Source organism: Ambystoma mexicanum, chromosome 12 (genome assembly GCF_040938575.1).
Source record: "Ambystoma mexicanum isolate Mex_15411 chromosome 12, UKY_AmexF1_1, whole genome shotgun sequence".
NCBI classification, from domain to species: Eukaryota; Metazoa; Chordata; class Amphibia; order Caudata; family Ambystomatidae; genus Ambystoma; species Ambystoma mexicanum.
The window spans coordinates 1,215,807,141-1,215,823,558 of record NC_090936.1 but is presented as its reverse complement, the minus strand read 5'-3'; the positions used below and the strand labels follow the sequence as shown (position 1 = coordinate 1,215,823,558).

At 47.2% G+C, this 16,418-nt stretch overlaps 1 protein-coding gene across 1 annotated transcript in view; it reads left to right on the top strand.

Annotated features, from left to right (window-relative positions):
* The window catches only part of LOC138514391 (sodium-coupled monocarboxylate transporter 1-like), a 987,363-nt gene that overhangs the window by 461,996 nt on the left and 508,949 nt on the right, over positions 1 to 16,418 (top strand). The window contains exon 6 of the mRNA XM_069629873.1: positions 6,591 to 6,731. Coding sequence (XP_069485974.1) covers positions 6,591 to 6,731 — 141 coding nt within the window. The remainder of the gene's footprint in view (positions 1 to 6,590; positions 6,732 to 16,418) is intronic.

The following is a 16,418-nucleotide window of genomic DNA, read 5'->3' as shown; positions in this document are numbered from 1 at the left end:
GGTTGGCGGTTCTCACTTTCAGTTTTGAATTCTGCCATTCGGGCTGACCTTTGCCCCGAGGGTTTTCCCCCCAACTGATGGCAGTAGTGGCAGCAAGTCTCAGGAAAGGGGGAATTCATATCTACCCCTACTTGGACGATTGGCTGATCAGGGCACGTTTTCCCGAGCAAGCCCAGGATCATCTGAAAGTCACCTGCCACTCCCTTCACAGACTGGGCTTCTCCCTCAATTTCAAGAAGTCACAGATGACACCTTCCCAGCAGCTCCAGTACATCGGAGCTGTATTAGACACATCCTTGGGAAAGAGCTCGCCACCCAAGATGAGGGCTCAAGACATTCTTCAGATGGTCTCCAAATTTCAGAGTAGCCAAAATCTTCCGGCCTACGATTTCTTGAGGTTGCTCGGCCTCATGGCATCCTGCATTTTTATGGTGCCAGAAGCCCACCTGAGAATGAGATCCCTTCAGTGGGCTCTAAAAACTCAATGGTCCCAGTTCTCAGGAAAGATGACAGACCTACTTCAGGTTCCAAGCAGGGTCACACAGGATCTTTTGTGGTGGGCCTGAGAGGACAATATTCTGAAGGGAGAACATTTTTGGCAGCTATGCCCGGAGATTACAGTAGTGACAGACGCCACACTCATGGGGTGGGGAGCCCATGCTAGCAATCTGACAGTCAGCGGTCGTTGGTCTCTATCGGAGTCCAAACTACACATCAACCTTTTGGAGCTGAGGGAAATCAGACTAGCGGTGAAGGCCTTCATGCCCTCGGTCAGGGGAAAGAATGTCCTGATAATGACAGACAACACAGTGGCCATGCATTACCTCAACAAGAGAGGGGGAGTAAGGTCACTACCTCTGTGCAGAGAGGCAGTGCAGCTCTGGTATTGGGCAATTCAAGAAGGAATCTCCTTATTGGCAGTTCAGCTGGCCGGGGAGGAAAACACGATGGTGGAGGCTCTGAGCAGGAAGAGTGCAGTGTCCCACGAGTGGGAACTAGCTCAGAAAGTCCTTCAAGAGATCTTCACCCTTTGGGGAACCCCTCGAGTAGACCTGTTTGCGACCGGGGTCAACAGAAGTGTGGAAGGTATTGCTCAAGGGAAGCTTTAGAAGGCGCTTTTGTGGTGGATTGGGATTTCCCACTACTATTTGTATTTCTATTTATTTTAATTTATATAGCACTCTAATCCAAGGTGCTTTACAAGAGTAACAATCTACTATACTACTATACAATCTACTATACATTTTCCCTCCGATCCCCGTCATTCCTCAAGTAATAAGCAGGTGGAGACGGTTCGGCAACCGCATGATCCCAATTGCCCCGGATTGGGCCAGGAGAATGTGGTACCCAGACCTTCTTGACATGTCCATCTGTCCTCCGATTCATCTTCCGCAGAGAGAGAATCTTCTCTCTCAAAGGGAGGGACAGGTTCTCCATCCGGAGGTCAACACTCTCAACCTTCACGCTTGGTTTCTGAAAGGTTGAGATACAAGGATTGGGACCTCCCGGATGATGTCATGGAGGTGTTGCTTTTGCCAAGAAGGCCAGCAACAAAATCTCTGTACTTTTGTCGTTGGAACAGGTTTAGCAAATGGTGCGGGGAAAATAATGTTGATCCTTTTCTATGTTCAATTCCTGAGGTGTTATCTTTCCTCTTATCATTCTCACACAAAGGTCTGAATGTTGGGACCATTAAAGGTTACCTGACAGCGCTTTCCATCTTCAAGCGCTCTTCGGAAGAGTCTTCATATTTTAAAATTCCTTTGGTAATTCAATTCCTGAAAGGGCTCACAAATGTGTGCACACCGTCTTCTTTTCAAGTCTCAGTTTGGGACCTTAATCTGGTTCTAAAGTTTTTGATGTGTGCTCCTTTTGAACCTTTGCACACAGGCCCATTGAGGTTGTTAACTTTCAAGACCATTTTATTGGTCGCATTAACATCTGCACGTAGAGTGAGCGAGTTGCATGCACTATGTTCCAGGCCACCCTATACTGTGTTCCACAAGGACATGGTTGTGTTGAGGGTTAAACACTCCTCCTTACCTAAAGTTGTGTCTGATTTCCATTTGAATTAGAAAATCATTCTGCCGGTGTTGTATTCCCCGCTGCATCCCGGTAAAGAGGAGGAAAGACTCCACAGGCTGGACCCTAGAAGGGCTTTAAGCTTTTATATGTCTAGGCTCTCCAAGCTCAGAGTAGATGACCAACTCTTTATTGGGTTTACCGGAAGGAAATTGGGTCAAGCGGTTTCAATGCAGACCTTGTCAAGATGGATTATACTTTGCATATCAGAATGTTACATATTGGCTGGTAAGAACCCGTCGGATGGCTTGAGGGCCCACTCGACCATGGGTATAGCCTCTTCGGCAGCCCTTCAAAGGGTCTTCCCTATTAAATCGATTTTTGATGCAGCAACTTGGTCTTCAATGCATACGTTCACAAATGATTACAATTTAGGCGCTTCCCACTCTGAGGAAGTTGCCTTTGGTAAGGCAGTACTATATTCAGCTTTGTAAGATACCACCTATCTCAAAATTCTACTCCCTCCACCAGGTTCCTTATACTACTTTGGGAGTCTATCAAAGATGAGGAATACGTTGGAGGACAAACTGGTAACGTTCTTTCGACTGGATGTTCCTCCAACATATTCCTCATCGCCCTCCCATCCTACCCCTCTGTAGAATTTCCTATGTTGTTACTACTTCAGCTCTCGCAGGGCTGCCTACCATCTGCCTACACTGTCAACCAACACGAACAGGAGGGGGAAAAAAATAGAACTGAGGCCAGCGGGCGCCACGTGTGCTACTTGTATACCCAACAACGTCACCCTTGAAAGAGGCCTTCGATGGACATCAACTCAACACCATCGACGGACGGTGCCCTCTGCTGAGAATTTCTTTTCCATTGGAGCCGAAGCTGGGCGAGAATATCAAAGATACGTTGGAGGAACATCCAGTCGAAAAAACGTTACCAGTTGGTAAGTAACTTGTTCTTCTTTCTTCTGTATTCTCCCCTTTCATTAATGCTATAATCCCACAAATATATTTTTACAGAAATGCAACAAAAAAAGAGAGCAGTATCTAATCTCAACCGAATCATAACAAAACATTGAAAGCTGAAACATGATCAATCAATTAAGTTGTCTAGCATATACACATTCCTTTCTTTTTCTTCAAATATTGTTCAATAACCTCCCCTTGCCTCCTTCTCCCGCCTGGTCATTGGACCAACGTCCGCCATTTATCACCTGTCCCTGCAACCCTGCACTGTCACTCTGTGTCAATACAGCTTTGACCCCACACCATCCCTCTGTGCCCAGTCTTCTGAATGTACCACAGGTCGCTAGTTCTGTGCTCTAACTTGAATGCAGCTCTGTAATAGCCCTTACGGCCCTGTACTAACAATACCACTCTGAGGCAGCCGTCCCTAAGAAGCAGTACTTCAGTGCATGCCAGAGACCGCTGGTCTCCGAATTCCCCCTTGCAGAGGCGTTGCATCCCGGCACTAAGCAACATTACATTTATATAGGTACAGCGAAAAGCACTTTTCACTTACCTTTTGATGTGTTCTCAGACTTGTGCAGGTGAAAGGAGAGAAGGGGAGCTCCTGGGTCTCGGCACCACGTGTTACAGTGTCCGTCCTGCTCTCTACTGACACCAACACCCTCCGCACTCTGACACACCAAAATAACCACACAGGAGACCAGAAGTAGAAAGGCTGGCATGTATTGAAAGCAGGAACCAAACGCCTGAGCGAACTCTTCAGCCAGCTCAGTCCAGTTGCATCCTTATATACAAACGAGGTTGCTACTCGAGTCCTCATCACTCATGTTACGGTTTCCCATGGGCTGTATCCCGGTCCATATAAGGCATGCGAGGGCAAGAGGGGAACAAACAATAAAAGTGTCCATGTTCTTAGAATAATGTCTTCCTGCAAATAGGGCAGTTTAGCCTTGGGGGTCTTGTTACAGCTTGCAGTCACAAACAGCATGTACTTCCCAAGGAGTTGATTGCCCACTGCCTGAGGTGTGTCTGTCACGCATTCCACAGCCATTGTGACCTTGCTGGCACCAGCCCCACTTTTGCTCGCGCATGGCCTTGAGAGGGCGATATAAGCACATAAATAGATCTGGTGTTATGTGATCTGGTAACAGACCCACACAGAAGTACAGCTCAAAGCCTGGTTCAGTGCTATTTAACCACCATTTGAACCACAAAACATTGGAATAAGGTGGGTTTGAGAGTCCCTGCCACCTGGTGCACGTATTGGGACCATACCCACCGTTGTTGCCCCTTTTGATTCAACAAACTATCTTTTCAAAATTCCCTGGTTGTCCCCCTGCTGAAAAACCCAAAGTACTGCACCTTCATATTCTGCATGTCTCTGTCTTTCCTTAACAGCTCTGAGTGTTTATAGTGTTTTTGATAGTTGAGTGTAAAATTGATTTATGTAATTAAAAGTATATATTTGTATAGACCCTTGAGTGGACATTCTTTTATTTTGGAACTGTGTTGCTTTGCTGTTTGGGTTGCTACTGAATCATATTCATGGCCCTCTTAAGAATCAAGCCTTCCCTCAGCCCAGGTTACCACAAAAGGCAAAGGAGGTATATCTCTTGGTTGTACCAGATTTAGCTTTATAATTGGGATCACTATTGGTTCGTAGATGTGTGATGGCAGAGTGGGCGGTTAAAGCCCTACTCATCTTTATACTCCTGCAGATCAGAAGTAATTTTGTCACAAATAGCCTGCATGCCTGTGCTGCGTGAGTGATATATGAGAATGCCATCATGGTGCTGAAGCATGGAGCCATGGGAATTTGGGTGTGAGTGTGCTGAGCGAGTCAGTTGTCCCATGAATGCCCACCCTGGATGGGTGGTCCAGTGGGTGCTCCCCATGATGACACTTCATGTCTAGCCATTGATCTCAGGAGCATACAGGGTGTACACCTCCTTTTCTTTTGGTAGAGAGGTAAAGCTGTAATCATGCGGAAACACTGAGCTTACCGCATATGGTAATGGTATTTTCCAAATGAAGTACTAAGGGTAAAAGAAAATGCAGGCAGTCGTAAGGTGGGACAGGGATGGAGTTTTTTTTTAATGGACGTGTTAACAGTGTACATTGTAGAGGGACAGAGCTCTGAAGGCTTTGTTAGTCTCTTTCAGTTACCTATTTATATGCCCCAATGCCATTTCATTGACTTATTATTTGGTGTTTTTTTGGCGTGCCAAAACGTCACCTCATGCCCACTTCACAACACTCCCAAGAAGTGGAGGACATATACTGAGCAGTGACAATGGCAATGACAGCAGAACCATCTGAAAGAAAGGACTGCTCTCTCGCTGGTGTTTTTACCGCTGGCTAGTTTCCGGTCCTCCACAGGAAGTGGGTGGATCCTACAATGACATGTTATGAAAGTTCCAGACAGACCTCTTAGGCTCTTAGCACCTGCCTGAATAGTACTCTTTGAGGAAGCGCCTGAATCATGGGTGGGTTTCACACATCCCTGAGTTTAATGCATGGGTCTCTCAGCAATCTATCACTTGATCACCAACAAATACGGTAGTGCAAAGGTCTGCAACTTGCATCTATATATATTTTTTGAGCTATGACTCCCATGATCCCTAACCATTGACTATGCTGGCAATAGTTGGTGGTATTTGTAGTCTAAAACATCTGAAGAGCCAAAGGTTGCAGATCCCTGCGGTAATGATTTGAGTAGGTTGGCTGGTGACTCAAGTAGATTACTTACAATAACATTTACAAGTGCAGTGCCATGAATCTTTAGTGACATATTGTGTGATGTTGGCATCACATCTACACTCCTCACTCAGAGCATTAATCGCGATTAATCTCTAGCCCACTGACTGAGTCATTGCCACACTCACTCTCTGTCACTCACTCTTTCAATTATTCAATCACTAACAAAACTCCATCACTCACACACTCAGTCATCCATTCACTGACACATTCACTCACAATTGCTCAGTAACCCACTCACTGACTCACTCATATACTTAGTAACTCTTTCAGGCACTCACTCATTCTCTCCCTCACCCGTACTCATGCAGGCAGTCACCAACCAATTGCCTGACTCCTTCGCACACTTGGTACATCTCTCTCACGCAGTCACTCACTTGTTCACATACTCCCACACTCTCCTGCTCATTCAGTTATACTTTAGGTAAGGTTGCAAGCATTTTAGAGTGCAAATAAGTTACCAAGAGGAGGGCATTGTGGCACTTTGCATTGATCACAAAAAAAACTCACTCAAATTGTTCTACAATCAGTCACTCACTGGATCAATCACATATTCACCCACTCAGACACATAAGCACTCACAAAAAAAGAAAGCACATCCCATAACAGTGCCCACAGCTTCCCCTTCCTCCCTGTTAATGCTTAAAATATATCATCTACATATTTAGTAATAAAGGGCACGTGCCTAAGGGACACAGTGCAGATGTTATAGGTCATGTGGGCTGCGTGTGGCTCTTAAATGTACTCCTTACATGGTACCATTTGCTGTTTCTCTAATGTTCTTTCATAGCTACATTTGTCAGATTGTTAATTTTCTTTCTTTTTCTTGAGTTTTGATCCTGACCCCAGGAGGAAGTACACTTTCTGGACAATCGTCATCGGCTCAACCTTTTATTGGACCTTTGTTTATGGAGTGAACCAGTGCCAAGTTCAGCGATACAATTCCTGCAAGTCGATGTTCCACGCCAAAATGTACGTTTAACAAATTCTGTTGTTTTTCTAGAGCAAGACCCTTTTTCAGTGCATTTCTAACTAGCCTCTTTGTTTTTCTGATATATGTTTGGTATGCTGGTATGGTGCAGAGACTTATAAAGCGAAGCAACCACCTTGAAAAGGTACCAAAGCACCTAAGAAGGCACCCTGAAACAGCAAGTCTAACCCAACTTCTCCCAAAGAGAGATTTACTGAGGGAACAGAAAGGTCTTCAGACCCTGTCTGGGCTCCAGATGGTCAGCAAAAAGACAAAGAGCAATAGGCAGTCCATTCCAGAGTTTAGTTACCTGGACAGAGAAAGATTGGCCGCTCCATGTACGAATGTCATTTTTTGAATTTGTTCAATGTAAAATGTTGAGGGACAACTAGCATGGTTGGAATACATAGGATTTTTTTGTCATTAATTCTCATTTTTATACATGATATTTGCATCACAAAATGAGTGTTATTTAATTTGAAAGTGTAGCTAGGTATTAATTACATAACATGGAGCAACAGGCCCTTATACTGGTTTGTATCCTACCACGGATTCCTTGTGTTAGATATTTATTCTCCTGCTTTGCAGCTCTCGGAAAACATTTTCCCAGTAGGGGGCTGTGCGCAATTGATGGCCATCGAGTCGTCATCTCCATGACTGAACGTGATGTCGATGCAGGTACAAATAGCGTGCTCGGTGTCCCATGACCTCGGTTCCTTTTTTCCACATGTCCAGCATGCTACTCAGGAACTTCGCTTTAGAGATTGTCGACAGTTATTTTTCTTTGAAATTCTTCTAATTTTTGGTTGACTTTGTCAACATGTCAACTCTGAAACCTAATTTTAAAAAATGCTGTGATTACGGCGGAGGAATGTTGCTTACCGACCCTCAGAGTTTGTCTGTGGTGCCGTGGTACCCACTAGGTTGTGGCGGATTGCGGCTTGTATCAGTGATGACACCAAATGCCTTAAAGGAAAGACGCTCCAAATTGGCCCTAGGTCGATCTACTTTGAAGTCTCCAAATACGACATCATCGAAGGTTTGACCGGATGAAAAGAGCTCAGCAGCTGGAAAAACGCCTGAGAAGGAGAAAAAAAGGTCCACTCAATGAGAGACTCCTGTCACTCTTCTTCCTCATCGAAGAAGAAGAGAAGCAGAGGGCATTCGGCATCTGAGTCATCCCCACAGACACAGGTACAGTTCCCATCTAAATCCGTTTTGGCGGAGAAGCAGGAAGAGTTTCACATCAAGATGATACAGGTCTTCGAGAAAGTGGTTCCACCCATTCTCTCCTCCACTGGGAAGAAGACCTCTAAGCCCACTGCACCCGACAAGACCGGCAGGGACTCGACTCACCAACCCCCTTGTGTGTCTAAGAGCCTGAGGCAAGTGAAGTCCTAGATCCGACTGTCGACACCATCAGCAGCTGATGTGTTTTCCAACATTCCACTGGCGCGATCAGCGCCATCGACGTCAAAGCCACAATTGTTGAAGACAGTCTAGGATCCCACGTGTAGATTCATTCCAAAATCTACCAGGGATTTGATGTCCTCTTTTTAGGGCATTTTAGATGAGGATGACAACCCGGTCCCTTTTGGTTTGGAACACATGGTTCATCCTTAATGTCCTGATGAGTTCCAGGAGGAGGAAAAGTGGTTTTCTGACCTGGCTGTAGCCTTTCACGTTGCAAGTAGCTTGGATTCCTCCCCTGAAGTGGAATTCTGACAGGTAGATTCTAGAGCGCATAAAAATGTGGCACAGATGGCAGATGCATTAGGTTGGGATCCCCCACCTCGCGAAATAACAGAATGTGACTTGACTGACCTTCTGGACAAGGGCATATCCATTGAACCCGTCCTTCCATTACACAATGCTATCAAAAGTCCCCTCATGGAGCTATTGAAGACACCCTGCTTGGGGCCAGCAGTCCACAAGGATTTTGCCAAAAAGTACAAACCAGCCCTCTCTGACCCAGAGTTCCTAACCAGACATCCAGCACATGATTGTCTGGTAGTACAGACTGCGACGGTGGGCAATAAGGCAATTGCCTACCTATCATTACCTCCTGACAGGGATACCAAGCATTACGAAGGTTTAGCTAAAAAGGTTTTTGCCTCTGCCAGTATGGTACTTAAGTCAGTTACTGCTTCCTGTGCACTGTCAAAGGACACACACACCCTTCGGTCTGTAATTGCAGAGGCAGCCGAACAAATCCCAGAAAGTGACATGAGCTATGATTTCCTCAACATAGTGCAGGGGCAAAGAAGCAATGTGCCAGTCCTTGCAGTCAGGACTCGACGCAGTCAATTGTGTCGGGAGATTAATGGCAATCAGTTCTGTCATGCGAAGATTCACCTGGCTGAGAAAATCAGGATTCGCGCAGAACATCCAAGCGAAGTTGCTTGACATGCCTTTTGACAGTTCACATTTTTTTGACCAAAAGACAGATGACAGTCTTGTGAAACTGCAAGCATCGAAGGCTGCAGCAAAGTCCTTAGGTGCTGCAATTAGGCAACCTACTCAACCTTCCACTCAATGTGAGGCCATGCCTTTTCATTTCTACAGCTACGGACAGACAGGCAAACAGCCCGCTGCTCGTCAAGGACAAAGACATTTCTCTTGACATTCTAGTGGTAGAGGAGGCAGGACACCGGCCACTTCTGCATCTGTCCCCTGTAGTGCAGCGCCCACTGCAAAACCTCTCTAAGGACTTCTGCTGCACTGCGCCGGTAGGTGGGGGTATCTGTCACACCATTCGCAAGAATGGTGCGCAATTACTACAGGTGTGTGGGCGCTTCAGGTAGCCCCCCAAGGTTACTGCCTCCTGTTTTTAAAGTTCCCACCGGATTGCCCCCCTTGAATCAGCCCGTCTCCAATTCCAGACACGCTGCTCCTGCAAGGGGTATCCTCTCTTTTGGAGAAGGGCACCATAGAGTTGGTACCTATTCAGGAAAGGAACAGGGGGTGTTACTCCCACTATTTATGGGTCTCAAAGAAAAACAAAGGCCTGGAACCCATCTTGGACCTGAGGCGCTTAGCTAAACAAGTTTCTCAGGAAAGACAAATTCAAGATGGTAACTCTCACAGATCATCCAGGCCCTTGAAATCCAGGATCGGTTGGTGTCACTCGACATACAGGATGCTTACTTCCATGTGCCAATCCATCAAGTCCACAGGGTTGGCAGTAGTGGCAGCCAGTTTCAGGAAAGTAGGGCTCCATGTCTTTCCCTGCCTAGACAATTGGTTAATCAGGGCGCGGTACCCGGACCAAATCATGGATCATCTCAATTGTACCTCTCACCTTCCCACACATTAGGCTTCTCCCTTAATTTAAGGAAGTTGCAGCTGACACCTTCTCAAATGCTCCAATTTATCGAAGACATCCTGGATTTTCCTTCGGGCAAGGCTTTCCCTGCCAAGGAGAGGGATCTACACATCCTGCAGATGTTCACCAAATTCCAGATCGTCCAATACCTGCCAGCCTTAGACGTCCTATGGTTGTTTGGCCTCATGACATCCCTCATCTTCCTGGTCCTAGTGTCTTGGTTGAGAATTATTTCTCTCCAATGGGCCCTCAGGTCTCAATGCTAGCATTTCTCTGGCTGTATAACAGAATTGATTCAAGTCCTGAGGAGAAACGCTCAGGATCACCTGTGGTGGACTTGCACAGAGAACGTAACTCGATGGCCATTGACGTCAGTGCGCACAACAAAAGGTTTTCAGAGAGCTGAAAGCAGGAGAATAAATATCTAAAATGAGGAATCCGTAATGTGTTCTTCTCATCCAGCTCAAAAGTGACAAGTGCCCCACTTCATTCAGCCTGTTGATAGCTGGTTTTAAACAAGGGTTTCGGGTCTAATAAGTGGCACTCAATCAACCAGCCCCCACTATCACCCCCAGTGAAATTCTTATCCCATCCAGAAATGAGAACCTGCCCCAATTGTGACTTTATCCAGAGTGAACCAGTAGACCCATCACTAGAATGTTGAGGACCCAGTCCTGAAGGCATCGCTTTTGGGGATATCCAACAAATCCTTGAGTCCACCTTTTTTTGGCTTCCTGCACCCCAACTTGAGAATTCACTTTTGGAGAATCCTTATCAGAGCACTGACTTTGTTATGTTGGGGTTGTCAAACCTATCTCTGCTATATTACTGCAGGAATTCCACACCCACGTCAATGCAACCATTATTTTGGGGAGTGTGCACACTTTTAATCAAGATCTTTTTTTGGAGGAGCCACACATAGGTCTGATTATTTTATTTCAGGCATGTTAACCCTTGCTTTTGCCCTGACAATCGTGTTTTGTGGGTGGCCACAGACTGACAGCCAAAACAACCCATATTGGGGATATTGTTAGGCAGAAACCTGTGCAGTTCCCTCTGGGACCACTGCAAAAGATTTAGGACTACAGGTGTTTGGCAGTAAACTCACTTGGTAGCAGTCTGTACCACACAGATTCACTTGGTAGCTGTGGCTGAGCCGTCAGACTTCCCTCAAGAAGAGTTAGGCAGTATACAGAGTATTCACAATAGGTCAAGAGAACACAGTAGAACAAGTAAACACTGACCAGGGCTTGGTGTAAAAGAGATATAGTTATTTATTTAAAACCACATCTAGAAAAACACACAGGCACTAATAGCAAGCAATTCAAAAACACGGTCACTAAAAGATATACACTCCCTTAAAAGAATATTAGACAAGTCTTAAGTAAAGCTCCACTTATTTTTAGACAGCGGTGAGCGCTTAACGTAGATGGCACTCTAACAGTTTGTTTAAAAAAGGGAGAGAAGAGCAGAGAACAAGTTGAAACAGATCCCAACACTTTTATCAGAACAGAACAAGAGAGAAAGGCAAAGTAAAACCGCTAGTTAGAGTTCAAGAGGCCGGACCCACTTTCAGAGGATTCAAACGAAATGTGTCCAAGGTCACACGGTTGCAGTGCACGAAAGTCTTGTAGAGGTTCAAAAAGGAGTTGGACCAAAGAAAGGGACCAGTTAGAGGGTCAAGGCGGCCAGCCCAGTCCAGAAGGTTAAGGGGTTATTATTACCTTGTAGCAATCTTTAGAAAGGGAGGCATGGCGGACACGGTACCTTAAAGTGGTGAGAACGCTCTAGCGGGGGCAGTTGTTCCTGGCATTGGGTGCAAGTCGGTGCTTCGTCCGGGGGAAGAGAGGATCTCGTGGTGGAGGAAGACAGGAGTCTGTTGCACTGCCAGGGAAGAAAACAGCCGCGGAGTTTCTCAGGTACAAGGAGCGGTCCGGTGATTCGCGGTTCAGTGGTGAGTGGCTATCCGGCCGCCGGGGTGCTTGGCACAGGCAGTTCAACCACAAACCGGGCTGGGGTGCAAAGAAAGAAAGGTAAACTGGTTGTGCCCACCAGTCAGGGGAAGAAGCCTCTCCAGCCGGGAGATCTTCTCTGTCGTCGGGAAGTGGTGAGTCGGTTCTGCAGAGCTCCACCGGTGGTGTCGTCGTGGTAGGTCGGCTCAGCTTCTCCCTCGTCGGATTCTCAGGTCCTGTGGCGACTTCTGAAGTTCCAGTCCCCAAAGCCCTGCTTTTATGCAGAAAACCCCCTTTCACTCAGCCTAGCTGTCACTCAAACATGCTAAGTGGTGAGCCGGCGGGCTCACCACTTGGGCCAATCACACAAGAGTGCGACTTGAGTTACCAAGGTAACTCAGTCCAGGGTGCCTAAACCCCCTCCCACATCCCCTGTGGTACCCAGACAGAGTGGCACCATTTGTGGAGAAGCCTGCCAAAAAGTGGAACAAAGGGCTCGACTTGGGTTGGAGTCACAGAAGAGAACACAAACGCCATTTTAGAATCGAGTCTTGGCAAAAAATACCAACCGGAGAATTAATATTAATTAAATAAACCAGCGGTATGTTCGAGGCTATGAGAATTAAATAATTAAAGTTGGTAGCCTCGAACAATGGGAAAATCCCATAGGAAAATATTTGCGGTCGAATATAAAAAGTAGTTTCCACTGCCACCAGCCAAAACTCGATCAGGGGGGACGGAGACGTGCCCCCTCGACTAACAGACCCAGGGGCAATCGAATTGCCCCGACCAGTACGTCCACAATATGATGGTTTGTACTGGTTTCTGTTAATAAGCCAATGGTGACTTTACATGCCCTGGGAGACAGTAGTCAGTCCCAGGGTATGGAGTCTAGGGTGGGGTGTCACTATGACACCCCTGTGTTACTGCACAGAGGGTGCTGTGTAACACACATAGGAAAAACACATGAGACCCTATGGAGTAAAGGACCCCATAGCCCATAAAACACATTACCAGTCAAAGGAATACCATAAATCATGTCCAAGAGTGGGAGAAAAAGAGTCTCACTCTTGGCAGGAGGAAAAAACAAACTCCAGAAATCCAGCAAAGCTGTTGGGGAACTCACTAGGTTAGGAAATTCAGCCTAAAGAGAGAATTCTCCCTAACAGATATGTATGATGACTGTTATTTATTGTCAGAGGTAGCAAGCAGTGATATATTTCTGGAGGAGGGACGGTCAGTTTGTTTGCTCACGCTCCATGATATGATATGATATATTTTATTTGTATCACGCTCATACATAGGGGTTTCAGAGCGCGACGAGGCTATGGAGGGTAAACAAGGGAGGACAAAAACAGCGATCTTACTAGGCCCAGTGACATTGAGAACGTGCAAGTGCAGGGGAGAGGGAAGGAAGAAAGTGTGAGGGGCAGGGGGTGGATTACAAATTGCTGAACATGTAAAAGAACAACAGGTAGTGCAGCCAGCAGGTGGTAAGTGCGAGAATAAGGTGTAGACAACAGGTGTCTGAAAAGTGCTGGAAAGGGATTGTAGGGGTGTAGATACAGACCCAACTGCAGGGGTTGCCAGGAGGTAGTGCGGGTCTGTGGCTGGGAGGGCAGTGATCTGGGCCCAAAATCAGAGGGTCACCAGGTGCCTTGTGCCAAAGCAGACAGATTAGCAGGGGAGCGGAAGAGCGAAGGCCGAAGCAAAGAGGAAGGTCTTGAGGTGCTTCCAGAACCGAAGATGGTTCTCTTCAAGTTTCAGAGGCCGGGAGGCTGTTCTAGAGGGAGGCCCCAGCCGAGGAAAGGGATCTACCCCCAACCCGTTGCTTAGAGAAGTGACTGACCCAGAGGGAGTTGGAGGTGAAGGAGCGAAGAGCTCGAGTAGGAATGTATTTACAGAGGCAGAGTTGAAGGTATAGTGGATCCAGGCCCCATAAAGCCTTGTGGACAATGCAAAGGGTCTTGAATGTAATCATTGCAGTCACTGGGAGCCAATGAAGAGATTTCAGGGCTGGATAGATACGATCCCAGGGCTTGAGGCCAAGGACAAGTCTCGCAGTCCTGTTCTGGATGAGCTGTAGAGGACAGAGAGTGGTTGCAGGCAGATTTAGAAAGCGGCTGTTCCAATAGTCCAGCCTAGAGAGAACCAGAGCTCTGGAGACAGTGAGCTTCTGGGGGAAGGAAAGGAAAGGAAGAATACCTCTGAGGAGGTGCAGTTGGTAGTTGGACTTTTTGAGATGTCAGAGATGTGAGGAGAAAAGGAAAGCGTGGTATCAAAGATGACCCAGAGTTTCTTAGCCTCACAAGTGGGAACACGGAGAGGGCCAAGGGAGGCCGGTCGGAGAGTGACAGGAAAGGAAGTTGCAGGTGTGCCAATGAGGAGGATCTCTGCCTTACTGGCATTAAGGCAGAGGACATTGGCGGCGCAACACTCCTGGATTGCCGACAGACAGTCGTAGATGAGAGAGGGAGAGGAGGTGGCAGAAGGGAGACTGAAAACAAGTTGGGTGTCATCTGCATAGTAATGAAAGTTTGAACAGAGAGAAGCAATGCAGTGGGCTAACGGTGCCAGGTATTGGTTGAAGAGCCAGGGAGAGAGGATAGACCCCTGGGGGACACCACAGGTAGAAAGTGAGATAGAGGAAAGGAAGGACCCAAGTTGGACCTGGGAGGGTCGGTTGGAGAGGAAGGAGGTTAGCCAGGCCAGGTCCTGATCAATGATACCCAGATTATCACAGAGGCGATTGAGCAGGATGGCATGGTTGACCATTTCAAAGGCAGAAGAAAGATCAATTAGGATGAGGACAGATGGGATATTGGAATCAAGGTTGGAGAGCAGGTCTTCACAGATGTTCAGGAGAGAAGTTTATGTGCTTCTGGCAGCTTTGAAGCCAGACTGATTGTCATGGAGACAACCAACCAAATCAGTGTGAAGATTAAGATGAGAGATGGCCAGCTTTTCCAGGAGTTTCCCCAAGAAAGGAGTGATAGAGATCGGCGATAGTTAGCCGGGCAAGAGGGGTCGCCTGTGTTCATTTTTAGAAGAGGGTGCACAAGAGTGCTTCAGAGGGGAGGGGAAGGCTCCAGAGGCAAAGTAGTGGTTGCAGAAGTTGGCAGGAGCAAGGGAGTCAATGTGGTCCTTGATGGTTTTGGATGAACAGGGAAGAACCTGTTTTGACGAGACTTTCTTATATCTGACTTGTCTGGAAATCTTGTCAGGGGAGAACAGGGGAAACTATGAGAAAGAGGGAGGAGTGGCAGCAGAAGGGGGGCCAGAGGGAGAAGCGGGAGGAGGAGGAGAGGATGAGAGGGTGGACAGGATGTCCTGAGTTTTTTTAGATGAAATGAGAGGAAAGGGCCGTGCAGAGGGCCTGGGAGGTGACAGGAGAGGTAGAGCCTGCAGCAGGGTTGGCCAGCACCTTGCAGATTCTAAAGAGTCCGGCCGAGTTGTTCGATGCCGCAGAGACGCAGACTTGAATATGGACTCTCTTCTTAGTGTGAACAAGGAGCCAGTATTGCCTTTGGAGCAGGCCGGTTTGTCAGAGGATGCACAAGAAGCCTGCAATTTCCTCTCAGCTACCCTACACTTGCATTTAAGGGTAACTAGGTCAGAGTCACACCAAGAATTGCACTTGGCTTTGGGCTTCAAGCGTATCCTCATGATAGGGGTAAGAACATCAAGAGTATCAGAGATAGAAGAGTAGAGCATAGAAAGAGCTGTGTTAGGATGTGAGTCAGCCGGAGGTGGAGGAGGGGGAGAGAAAGTGGTAGCGAAAGCCTCGACTGATACCCGATTCCTGGGCCGGATGACCGAGAAGGTAGGTGGCAGTGTTGGAGTTGGCTTGGCATGAAGGGTAGAGAGGGAAAGATGGGAGGAACAGAGAGAGTGATCACTCCAGGAGAGATAGAGGGGGGGAGGTCTGAAGAGATCAGAACATCAAGAGTGTGACCTGCAGAGTGAGTCGGCCCAGAGGGGATAATAGTAATGGAGAGAGAATTGCAGAGGTTGCAAAAGAGTCCAGAGGAAGGACAGGAAGCATCCATATGGATGTTGAAGTATCCAAGAAGGAGGAGTTGAGTGGTCGAGGCCAGGAGGGAGGAGGAGAGGTCCTCCCACTCAGAGAGGAAGAAGGAGATCTGACCAGGTGGCCGATAGATAGTAGCCACAGTAAAAGAGTGGCCAGGAGAGAGAGAAAGCCTGCAGACCAGGCATTCAAAAGTGGAGTAGGCCTGCATAGGAATTAGAGTCAGGAATCCACTCCGGAAAGATCAAGGCTACACCACCTCTGGATGGGTTGAGTCTGGGCATCGTGTTCTTGGAATTTTTGGGAACTACTTTGTGCCCCAAGACCCTGACACGTCCTTGGACTAGTGACTGCCAGATTGAGCACGGGTCTTGTGGTTTGA